Below are 12253 nucleotides of genomic sequence, written 5' to 3'. Positions count from 1 at the left end.
ACAATTCAAGATGAGCAGAATGACTGTGTGTGGTCCATATAACCACTTCAGATGTTTATGCCTGCCCTCGGGTTCTTCCTCCGCCAAACTCTGTCCTATCAAAGATCCTAAAGTCAAATTAGGTGATATGTATTTTACTTTTTAAGAATATTACCGTCACTACATGCCACTTAAAACACAATAGGAGTTCTTAATGTCTTCAGAACTCAGAGACTGCTCTTTTCCTTGGTTTCCAAAAAATGAACGTTGTTTTTTTTCTTCTTCAGTTTGTTGGTATAAAAATTCAAATGTAGCCTGAATATGCTATTTAACCAATGTATAATAATAATAATAATAATGATAATAATAATAATAATAATAACAAATAATGTTAACATTAACCAATGTTTCTTAAATTCCCTTGGCTCTGCGGGTTTCCCCTTAGCTCTTCATGGATTTATTACAGTCATTTTTCTGTCCTGCAGAGTGTTCTGCACTTGTCAGTTTAGCTGACTGAGCCTTCTTGGATTGTTTAATATGCTTCCCTGGCCTCCAGATTTCTAGGAACAGGGCAAGGACATATAATCAGATCGGCACATAGATTCACAGATAATGGCATGGTCCTTTTTATTTATTTTTGTTTGTATGTCAGCACAGGCTGGCCTAGAACTTGTTTTGTAATTCTTGGTTAGGGTTTCTGTTGATATGATGAAACATCAAGACCCAAACCAACTTGAGAATAGAAGAGTTTGTTTCAGTTGACAGCTCTTTGGGCCCGGGGGGGGGGGGGGGGGGGGGGGGGGGGGGGGGGGGGGGGGGGGGGGGGGGGGGGGGGAGGAGGAGGCAGGAGAGACAGGGCTTTCTTTTTCTCTGTGTAGTCCCTGCTGACCTAGAACTTGGCCTACCTCTACCTCTGGGATTAAAGTTGTGCACCACCACACCTGCCTCAAGCTCACAACTCTAAGGACACTGTCCATCACTGAGGGAAGCCAAGGCAGGAACTCAAGACCACAACCTGGAAGTAGGAATGGAGCAGAGGCCACGCACAAAGGCTGTGTATGGCTTGCACCTCCAGGGTTGCTCAGCCTGTTTTCTTCCCCCATAGAGGGACCACCTATCCAGGAAAGGCACTGCCCATAGTGAGCTTTTATTAGTTTATGGGATCCGCCCACACTGATCATCAGTCAAGCCAATCCCCCACCGGCTTGTCTGCAGGCCAGTCTGATGGTAGGATTTTCTCTCGGAGACTCCCTCTCCTCAAATGGCTCTAGTTTGTGCTAAGTTGACAAGAAATGTCACTAGGACAGTAGCCCGAGGCACTTTCCAACTCAGAGTTGTCCCACTTCAGCATCCTTCACAGTGGAATCAGAGGCATGCACCGCTGTGCTCAGGATCATTGCCTCCCACTGTGATGATCTTAGTCTAATCCTTAAATGTGTACTGGCTCTGGAACTTAAAGACACCAGGTCCCTTTCCCACAGTGCACGTGTATCCTGGTCTAGGTACAACCCTATTAATACTTCAGTTGGCGAATTCTGATATAATAAAATTTAAGCTTGAGCCTGACCCTGTCTGTCCTGACCCATAGCCGTGACCTTGCGGGGTCTCCGCCGTGCAGGTCTGGCTCTTCACAGTCCTCCTCACTCTGTGTGCACAGGGCAGCCTTTGCTCACTTGGCTCAGGCAGGGAGCACCCTCACACTCAGTATCATTTGTTGTGTACTATGATGTCCTCCCATAAGGCAGATGACACAAATACAAGGTGTATTCTCCCATTGCCTTTTAGGATAGGGTCAACATTTGGACTTAGCTTTTTTGACTTACATACGCTCAAATCAGGCACGTGTGGATGCTGAGCCAAGTGCTTCAGAGTGCAGGGAGAAAATCATTAATCTTGGTGCTGTGTGCGACATTAAATATGCATGCGGATGGACTGTGTTGGAAGCCTGGCCTTGTTGAATTGGAGAGAGATGCATTTGGCAGTAGCCAGCAGCTTTCTAGGGTAAAGCATCCATATTTTTAGCTCAATATACACCGTACCTGAGCAGTTCTGAGGTGTCAGCTACCACGTTGGTCTTCTGTACGCTCTCTGCAGCCTGTGAGCTCTGGTCACTACATAATGTCCCATTTCACTCACACTCTCTAGTGTACTTCTTACCTCTCCCCAGATGGCCAAGTCAAGGCTGTTGGTTTTTAAAATGGATGTATGGAGGCTGTTCTGGGACCGAAGGTCACTTTCTTATATAGAATATTCTTCTCCAGTCTGGAGAGTTCCCTCCATTGCCGTGGGGCTGAGAGGGGACTCACTGAATGGAATTCTTAATGTGATGGTTGTCCCTGTAATCGCCCAGGGCTAGGTCAGGGCAAGGCCACAGTGTGCCCGTGGGTAAGGACTCGGCTCAGCCCTGAAGCCCATGGATGAGGCAGAGGTCAGAAACCTGTTCTTAGGCCCCAGGTGTTGATGCTCGCTCACCCTGTCTATCTGTTTCCTTTGCAGGGTATACGCCGTGTACAATTCTGTCAAGGGGCCCTGCTCCGAGCCAGTCAGCTTCACCACCCATAGCTGCGCACCAGAATGTCCCTTCCCTCCCAAGCTGGCACACAGGAGCAAAAGTTCACTAACCTTGCAGTGGAAGGTGGGTAGTTCAAAGTGCCAAGAACAATTGGTGCTCAAGGCAGTCAGTGGCCATTTCTAATGTTCCGTTTTGCAATGGGGCGTGGCTTTCTGTGTAATTAATCACTGTGTGAGCCCAGTTATGATGCATCAGAAGTTGTCATTCCCACACAAGTCAAGCGGAGGAGGGAGAAGGAAGGATCTGCCAGATCTGGTATGAGCACCTTCTCAGGATCTTGGTAAATCTCCCCATGGATCATAAGTGACATAAATACTTAAAGCACCTCGACTTCATCACGTCCTACCACTTTAGTTCATTTTTGCGAACATGTGTAAACTTCAGCATGCAGTTTGAAGGTTTAGAGATAAAGTAGGTTTGAGTCCTTTTGCCGCCTTCGTCCTAAGTAAAGCTGAAAGACAGTTAAAGCTTCCCAGAACGTATTGTGTCCTATACTCTATTACGACTTCATTAATTTTCACTAATTAGTCATTAGCTCAATCAGGATTCCTATTTTTAACAGCCTGAACTCTATGTAGTGGTTTTCATAAAATTCCATACACTGTCTAAAAATAACCATCGTCTAGGATGCGGTCCGAGGGTGGGTTCTTTCTCTAAAGTATGCCTTTAACCTGTTATTCACCAGTTCCTGTTCCCAAGAAAACAGATCATTATCACCTTTTACAATCCTTACCTCGGTGTCTTGATATCTTAAGATGTAGTTAGAAAGAGTCAGATATGGAGACATGGCTCCAGAGTGTGGAGGGGTGAGGGGGCTTGGAGCATGTGACAGGAACAAAGTAGCCAGGCTTCTCTGCACCCTACTGTGCGTGTGACCATGTGCTCAGAGTCAGTGGCTGGCATTGACTGTGTTAGTGGGACAAAGGAAAAAGTTTGAACTGGCTTAGAATCTGAACTTTTTTATTTTCCTTCCTGGCTTCCAGGGATAATACAGGTCAGTGATCTCCCACCTTTTCAGAGTTTTAGCACCCAACTGGTCATCATCATTGGTTAATCCCTTGGCAAACATATATCCATTTAAAAATAAGCTAATATAAATCTATCTTTTCCAAAGGAAAGAACTAAAATCTATTGCTTTTGATAAAATACAAGAGATCTGAAGATTACCAGAGGGACCCCGGGGTCTTGCAAACTTAAAGTTGGGAATCACTGATATGTCTGTGCTCTTTGCTTGGGTGGCATTTGGGTCTCAGGGGGACCAGCAGCTTCCAGAGAGGTCACGTGGGAACAGAGGTACCTCTTGTCCCATTCAGTTGTCTGAAACTGTAATGATGGTCCTGGGTTCACCTCAGCTTCCATTTAAATGTACCCCCAGGGAACTGGGTAACGGCATGTGCACCAGAGAACGCCTCTGGCTGCTGCCTGTTCTGGACTCCACAGAAAACCAAGAGTCAATGAACTCCCGTGGTCCTGTGAGTCAGCAGTGACGCGGGAGAAGCCCTCGACCCAAAGATCCCACCCTGGGGGCTGTGAGAACGGCAGTGGGCAAGATATTACCAGGCCATGTAATGAAGGACAGGCAGTCATGAGCTGTGCTTCATGGAGCTCCTTTTGTAGACTGGATTCTCCTGAAAGCTTTGCCAGTTACTTAAAATTTCACAAACATCTGTACCTCTAGGCCAGACCCACCAAAACTCAAAACTTCTGGACTCATGGCAGTCGGCAAGCTGGCCTAGCAGGAAGGAGGTCTGGAGGGAGAGGAGACAGGGACCCGTGGCACCTAGAGAGCCTTGATGGTGTTTGATTGTTGTAAAGTGATAGGTGCTGTCTGCCGAGTGCTTCTTATAAAACGGGGTAGTTTAATGGCTGATTTATATAGTCTCCCAGTTATCCATCATGTGTCTTCATTCTCAGAACAAGAAAGTTCATGTTGATCATAAACAGCCAACAGCAGACCATAGGCAAGCAGACAGTTAAGCTGGGGTTCGCTTGCAATAAGAATCTGGGCTTCTGTCTATCTACAAGGATGCCCTGCAGTTCACTCGCCTCTTCTCTCCCTGAGGAAGATCCAAACCCAAACGTGTTTGGAGACAAGATAAGCTCTAGCTGTTTGCCTCCTATTGCCTCTGTCTTTCTAGAACTCGCCACCAGGAACCCTGCCAGGCCACCCCTTCTAATAAATAGCTCAGGTTCTGTGAAGTGCTCTTCGCTTGGAATGTTCCTAGTTGCCTTGTTGAACCTTACCTGCTCAGTGACCTTGGAATTAGCTTTCTTTATGAGCACAGGATTAATGAAACCTCCTATTGCTAACATGTAACTAGCAGTACCCTCCGGCAGTCTATCCGGAGGATGGAATTTTTCCTTTTTTTTTTTTTTTTAATTATTTTTTTGGTGTGTGGTGCAGGGTGGGGCAGAGGGGGTGGAGGGGGTACTAAATGCTACAGCGGGTTTTCTAATCCTAAATACTTGAAGGAAACAGTAGAACAAAATGACCCCCAAAGCTGTGAGGGGAAATTACAGGCAGGCTTGTGCCTGCTCCTAGCCGCCAGCAGCATCTGTGGCACAGCGGGCCTTTTGTCTTTTGCTGTACCTGAACTTAAAGTGACTGTTCAAAGCTTTATCCCAGTGGAAGCAGGGCGCACAGGGCAGGCGTGTGAGCAGAGGTGGAAGCGGGTGGATTTTACTATCCAGGGGGCCTGCCAGTGGGGAGGCCTTTCTGAAAGCTAACTTAGCAAAGTTAATAGGTAATTGCATCTCCCAAGGCCCTGCTGCAGCTGCTGGTTCCCCCTCTGTCGGGACAGCCTCTGTCTAAGTTGCTAGCTTGTCTCTGAACGGCTTTCTCCAATCTCATTTCATTATTTTCTTTTTTTAGGCTCCAATTGACAATGGTTCAAAAATCACCAGCTACCTTTTAGAATGGGATGAGGTAAGCCCCTCTCCACACTCGTCCATGTAAAACGCCATTTCGGAGAAGTGCAGCATCAATACGTACATTTAGCTCTGGCTGTTGACTACAGACAAGCAGTTGGATTGTGGGTCTACAGTGAATTGTGTGTTAAGATAACTCTTCCCGCTTACACGCAAGCAGTCCTACTGGGAATAGACAGGTCTTATCTGTTCTAAGTCCGCACTGCCTCCCAGGCGTTAATTTGTACTAGCAGCTGGGCTATTCCATTTCCACTGCACAGATGGTTTTGATAAGGCCAAGCCTGGTGGTCGAGAAACTCGAAGCTCACTTGGCTTTGCCTTGTTTTTTTTTTTTTTTTTGGAGTGGTACATCGTGTCTGTCGGAGTGGAGCAGCACATGGAGCCTTATTCATACCATGCCTGAGTCCCTGTGGATTAGACCATCCTGATCTCTGTGTATTGGTTCAGTCGTTGCCTTATTCTCTCTGTTTGTGCTTGGGTATAAGGACTTAAAAGCTACAAAATGTGAAAAATTGGAAAAATTTTAACTAATCTCTGTGATACAAATTTGAAGAGATTAAAAATTCAGAGTGTTTGCATAAGCAAAGACATGACTTATCAGGTATGGAAAACTGTTAAAATGGAACATATTCCATGGATGAAATAGTTGATGATGAAATTTTAAAGTGATAGAAGGGACCTTTGTAGCTTTCTGCGAGTGTATTTCCATCTGGGTTGCACCTTAATAGCCTTGATTAACAAAAGCCAGCTACCACAGTGACCTCTGACTCCCTACAACTAGCCAGCCCATCGGTATGGTTAGGTGAAATCGCTGGCTTTCCAGACTTGGCCGTTATAAAGTGCTTTTATTGGACAGTGGAACCACCGGTGTAGCCCTTGGCTGACTCCTGAACATTCAGGAACATCCCTGCTCCTCACTCCTCCCTCTCCATCCTCTGTCCTCTGTGAGGAAGAATTGGGGTTTAATGAAGGTCATTTAATATCTTAGAGGGCTTGTGAGGGTATGTGTGCGTCTGCCTCTGTGTGTACGGATCTAATTTGTGAATATGTGTCTGCAAGTGCATGCATACATGTTCATGTGTATGTGCAGTTGTGTGCCAGTAGACACTGGACACCAACCTCAGGTGCTGTGCCTTTTGTAACCATCAACCTGCTTTTAGAGACGGTATCCCACTGTCTTGGACTTGCCGATTAGGCTATACTGGCTGGCTGTCAGCACCCCGGACCCACCTGTCTGCCTCCTCCATCACAAGCATGTACACTGCACCGGCTTTTCTGTGAGAGCTGCTGATCACGCCCAGGTCTTCACTATTATGTTGTAAGCACATTAGCAGCCACGCCTCCTCCTCACCCAGACGACGACAACGTGTGGCCTTTGTCCTGTGCTTTTTGCTGTATGTCGTCTTAGGTCTGTCAGGAAGTGCAGACAGCTGAGTGCTCAGGTGGGGCGCCTCCTAGGCAGGCAGGCCTCCGGTGGGCACGTGCAGACGCAGGGCCGCTCACCCTTCCTGTGAGATAGATTTAGGAGTGTGCTGCCAAGTACCCACCCTGGACCAGTCAACACAAATATTCCGTGGTTAGCCTGGGGCCTTGTGCATTTCTTCTCTTTCCTTAACCGTTCTTCCTTAATCATAGCCTTGTCTGTGCTGCTTTCTCTCCCCTCTCCTAACTTTACACTCCTGCTGTGCCTGTCTCTTCTGACAACTGCTGGAGATGCCAGGGTGCCTTTTACCTACAGGCCAGCAAAGGGTTCTGGGCCCTGCAGTTAACAGTCGCCCTGAAAGGCCATCAGAAGCCCTGGCAGTACAGGATCTTAAAGAGCGCCAAGGATAGGAGATGGAGTCTCTGTCCCAACTTCATACCGTGCAGCTTACCTTGGAGGCCCTCAGTTCTCCCATCTGCGCCGTGGCAGCAGCAAGGCCAGCTAGCAGCTTGCAAGCAGCCACAGTGTAGATGATCAGTGCTCACCTTTTCTAAGTATTCAGAGATCCTTCTCAGTATCACTGGATGGATTCACTTATGACTCGGCGTGCTTGGTACTTACCCCTGACTGCCTCCACATGGCGACCCGTCCTGTCCTGTGAGGTCAGAATGATAAGGAAGACAGCACCCTCTTCCATGGTAGCTGAACAGGCTCCTAGTGCATCTCCTCTTTTGAACGTATGCAAACAGTATGCAAATGAGCAAAGCTGGCCATGTGCCCCTTCTGTCTTTTCATCCAATCCAATTACTTCTTTGCTTTAAACCCTACTTCTCTTCTTCCAATCTACAAGAGAAGGTTAAAAAAATGGTTCCATAGAGTTCATGGCAGTGAGACCACCACCAAGAGGAACTAGTTCGTTCTTGCCGAGTTTATTGTTTTACAAGTGAAGTTTCCATCAAAATAATCTAATGGTGTTATTTCTAAATGACTGAAGGACCAGCAGCTCCTTGGGGCAGCTGGCCTGAGTCAGTATTCCCATGTTACCCAAGCCCTGGCTACAAGAAAAGCAGGCAGGTGTTCACAGAAGGAAAACAGCATCTGGCCTGCAGGAAGTGAGCACGCAGGAAGCCCTGGCTGCCGCTCTGAAACCTCCCCGTCCAGCTTCAAGAGCCAGTGCACCCGGTGCCGCTCTGAAACCTCCCCCTCCAGCTTCGAGAGCCAGTGCACCAGGTGCAGGGCCTGTTTCTAGCCTCGCCCCTAGTACAGCATGGTGGGGCAGGAGACTGGGAGGGTGGATAATGCCACTGCCTCTGCCTACTTCACCCTCCCTGGAACCATACCTCCCCTCCCATCCCACTCCACAGTGCCTCAACCACACTCCCAGAGCCTCATGGCTGTCCTGGGGCTGCAGGAATAAACCTGGGTTCTGGAAGACTGTGGGGCATGTGGAAGATCAGATCACTGCCCAAGAATAAAAGGGTTGAAAAATGTCAGAAAAAGAAGGGAGGGAGGGAAGGGTAAGGAAGGAAGGAAGAGAGGGAGGGGGGAAAGAGAGAGAGAGAGGGAGGGAGGGGGGAGACAGACAGACAGACAGACAGAGACAGGGGAGGAAAGGTTCCTTCTGCCGACCTGACAGCCTGAGCACAATCCCTGGCTCCCACGTGGTGACAGTAGAGAACTGACTGCTTCTGATTTCTCTGACTTCCACACACACGCCTTGTGTGCAGGCACACGTTCAGAGACACACACCCAAACGATGTACAAATGGAAAAGCATTGTTTTTAAAAGATGGATAAGTCTCAAAGAAGGTTGATCAGAAGAAGAGCTCCCCTCCCCCATGTCCTCCCCCTCGGCCAAGGGTTATCACTTTGAGGGGAGGCTGTAACCATGTTCCTGTGTGTCCTGTGGAGTTCCAGACTTTAGTGTACAGCAGAGTAGCAGTGATTGCCGCTCTAGGAAACTCGTTCATAATTTCCATCCAATAGGGTAAAGAGTGAGACATTCTGAAAGTATTAGTAAGTTTCAAGTGCAGGACCAGAAGCCCAGCTTTCAAGCCCCTTTCTGAAAGAAAGCTCAGGGTTTTGGCTCTGCTATGTCCACAGTGCTGGGGAAGGGGCCAGGGCCGCAGGGAGGAACAGAGGCAGAACAGAGCTGCTGACCGACAGCTCCTTCCAGCCTTCTGCCCTAGTGACTAACTTGATAACTCCTTAGTGTTTAAACTTAAGTGGAATAACCAACTGTGCAGTGGGAATCAGGCATCTAAGCCTAGAGCCTTCTGGAACCCTTACCTTCTCGGCTATGAGATCAGTTCTTCACTTGACTCAGGTTGGTTTTCATTACTTGAAGCGGTATGGCTTTTCCTGACTAAAAAAGAGTCCCTGCCACTGTGGCTCACATGGCCTCTGGAGTTTGACAGACAGATGTTTAACCAGAGACTCCCCCTCAGGAGTCTTCCTGTCTGGAGCTTGAAGGCAGAAGTCCATTTTCAAGGCAGGTTTCTGTTGGATGATGGGCAGTGAGCTTCCAAGACCTGCTTGTTTCTTTCCTTCTCCCCTCTTCCCAGGGAGCACCGGGGTTTTCACATGGCTTGAGGGATCCTTGTGCCTGTGTGGTAGGTGCTTCACCTACTGAGCCTCCTCCCCGGGCTCCTTGGCATTTTTATTAAGCAGCAGCAGAGCTTGGTTTAGTAGTGGTTTTCCCAGCACAAAGCTTCCTTCCTGCAGGGAGGCAGTGGGGGAGGGGGGGTGCGGGAATACCGTCACTGCCCTGGCAAGTCTCTCTAAGTTGTGAGGTCCTGTGCCCACCCTTGGGCTCCTTGCTCTTGTTTCCAGCTTACAGAGCTCCCAGCATCTGTAGCAGAGGTGGGAGAGAGGTCTGTAGAATTAGTCCAGGGCAGGTTGACTTACTTTTTATCTACTAGTAGCTAACGTGATTATCCCATGAGTTTAAACTGATACAGAGTAACTGACTGTAGGCAGCTGGAGAGGTCTCTAGGTTAGGGAGGAAAACAGCGAGAGCCTTTGGATTCAACCCGGTATACTCCTCAGTCTAACCATTTCTGAAGGGATGGAGAACCCTTTGAAAGGGCTTTCATAACAAACCCTGTATTTGGTGGTTAAATAAGAACCTTTTCTATTTTAGAAAAGACACTTATCTTCTAAGTTACACTTAGTGTGTGTGTGTGTGTGTGTGTGTCTGTGTGTGAGTGTGTGTGTCTATGTGTGTGTGTGTCTGTGTGTGTGTGTCTGTGTGTGTGTGTGTCCACCAGAGCCATTGATGATCTCCTAAGACTGCTCTGGCTGTGTTTACCGTGAGAAGGTACTGACCTGGATTGGCGAGGTTTGCCCTCTGTGTCATCTGACTGTGGGTCTTGGTACCTCAGGATCAGTTGTACCCCACTGAGCCTCAGTGTTCTACACTGGAGAGATGTCTGTTCTGTCACAGCACTGGCACGTTATGGTTGGAGAAGGTGTCTTAGCAACAGAAATTCAGTGCACTGACCCTTCCCTGTTGGTGTAAGTCCCTTGCTGATGTGGAGATCCTTGTGGGAAAGCCAGTAGTTGAGGACTGTGTGTGAATAGACCATCTTCTAGGAGTTTCAACAGGGTTCCTGCTGTTGGGCTATTCACAGACAGATGCTCAAATGCTGCTGTGCTGTTAGCATGGTTTCTGCCTGGAACATGTAGCCAAAATACAGAACCAGGAAAACAGTTGAGGTGATTCAAGTTCACAGGAATCTTCCTCACATGTGACTCAGCTGGCTGAGAGAGGAAGTTCACATCTGGGTTCCCAGTGATTAAAGGGCCTTCGTAGCCCTGAAACTAAGAATGGACAGCCAGCTTCAGAAACCTGGGATGCTTAGCGCTGAGACAAGAGGACAGAAAGGCTAGCGGCTAGCAACATAGGCTGTGCCGTGCCACAGCCATTGTACAAACCACCTGGGTGTGTCCACACTCACAGAGCAGCTCCTGAATGGAGCGTGGCAGCCAAGCTCATTGAAGGATTGAGCTGGCTTCACCATCTCTCACTTGGCTCCGGCGCTGATAACCTTTCAGGCTGCTGCCTGTCACAAATGAGTTTGCACGTGACTCTTCTGGTCACATAACGGCTATCCTAGGGATAATGTAAGTTCAGCACCATCAGTCAGAGTGACTTCTACAGCCCCACAAGGAAAGCTTCTTCTGACTTGAATCTGGAATGGCCTCCACAGGCTGTGCTGTTCTGAGCACTGTATTTCCCACTCCTACTGCAGCTAGGCTGTGGAGCCAAGCTGTAGGGCCTGGCTAATGGATGTAAATGTAGGTGGTGAACCTTCGAAGGTTGTATCTACCCATCGGTCTGGTCCAGCTCTCTCTGCTTCCTGGTATATCAGGATATGACGTTCCACCATGAACTCCAACATACCATTACCATTCAAGTGGACAAGATATCTTGAAACTGTAAATCAAAATAGGTTCTCCCTCCCTCCTTCATCAGGTGTTCTGTGTCATAATGGTAAAAAAAATTTATATAGGCCCTGATAGTAGTCATATATATTCTCAATCTTAATCCCCCCCGCCTCCCCCCCCCCCACACTACAAGGGAAAACTGAAATCCTAATTTTTACTCCTCAGTGCTAGCACCTGGCTAGAGTGCCCTGCTTGTCCAAGACCATGTAGTATTGGGTCCTTCCTAGTGACTACACCTATGGGGGCTGGTGTGGGGCATGTGTCCAACAAACTTGACAAAGAAAGGGTCTGTTTGCCTTCGGCTTCCAAATCACAGTTCATCCTCAGAGGAAGTCAGGACAGGAACTGACACAGGACAAGAACCGGAGGCAGGAGCTGATACAGTGGCCATGGAGGGTGGTTTACTGGCTTTCTCAGCCTGCTCCCTTACAGAGTTCAAGACCACTAGGCCAGAGTTGGTACCATTCACAAGCCTGGCCCTCCCCCATCAATCACTAACTTAAGAAAATACTTACAGCCAGATCTTTACGGTGGCATTTTCACAATGCAGGCTCCCTCCTCTCAGATGACTTCAGCTTGTGTCAGGTCGACATAAGACTAACCAGCACACTAGAACCCGGGAGCACAGGAGCCCTCCTTGAGGACCCTGGCAGCAGGAGCAGATTCTCCCTTTATGTGTTACATGTACAGAAGGGCCATGGACTGGGAGCAGACTTGGTGGGGAAGTTCCTGCTGAAATCACAAACGTTTGTCACTATCCCTTGTACCTGCTCTATCAATATGTATCTCTTGTGCCAAGCCCTTGCATCCTTCAGTCAGCTCTCAGTTATTCAGGTCACTTCTGCCTGCCTGCTGCCTGCCTACCTCCTGCCTGCCTGCCTGCCTGCCTGCCTGTCTCCTGCC

At 48.3% G+C, this 12253-nt stretch overlaps 1 protein-coding gene across 4 annotated transcripts in view; it reads left to right on the top strand.

The window, feature by feature from the left end:
* The window catches only part of Fndc3b (fibronectin type III domain containing 3B), a 312865-nt gene that overhangs the window by 231455 nt on the left and 69157 nt on the right, over positions 1 to 12253 (top strand). For all 4 annotated transcript variants that reach the window (XM_031376473.1, XM_031376475.1, XM_031376474.1 and 1 more), the window contains 2 exons: positions 2476 to 2614; positions 5424 to 5477. In XM_031376473.1, the coding sequence (XP_031232333.1) occupies positions 2476 to 2614; positions 5424 to 5477 (193 nt within the window). The remainder of the gene's footprint in view (positions 1 to 2475; positions 2615 to 5423; positions 5478 to 12253) is intronic.

This window comes from Mastomys coucha, unplaced genomic scaffold (genome assembly GCF_008632895.1).
Source record: "Mastomys coucha isolate ucsf_1 unplaced genomic scaffold, UCSF_Mcou_1 pScaffold17, whole genome shotgun sequence".
NCBI lineage: Eukaryota > Metazoa > Chordata > Mammalia > Rodentia > Muridae > Mastomys > Mastomys coucha.
This window is presented reverse-complemented; position numbering and strand designations above follow the sequence as displayed.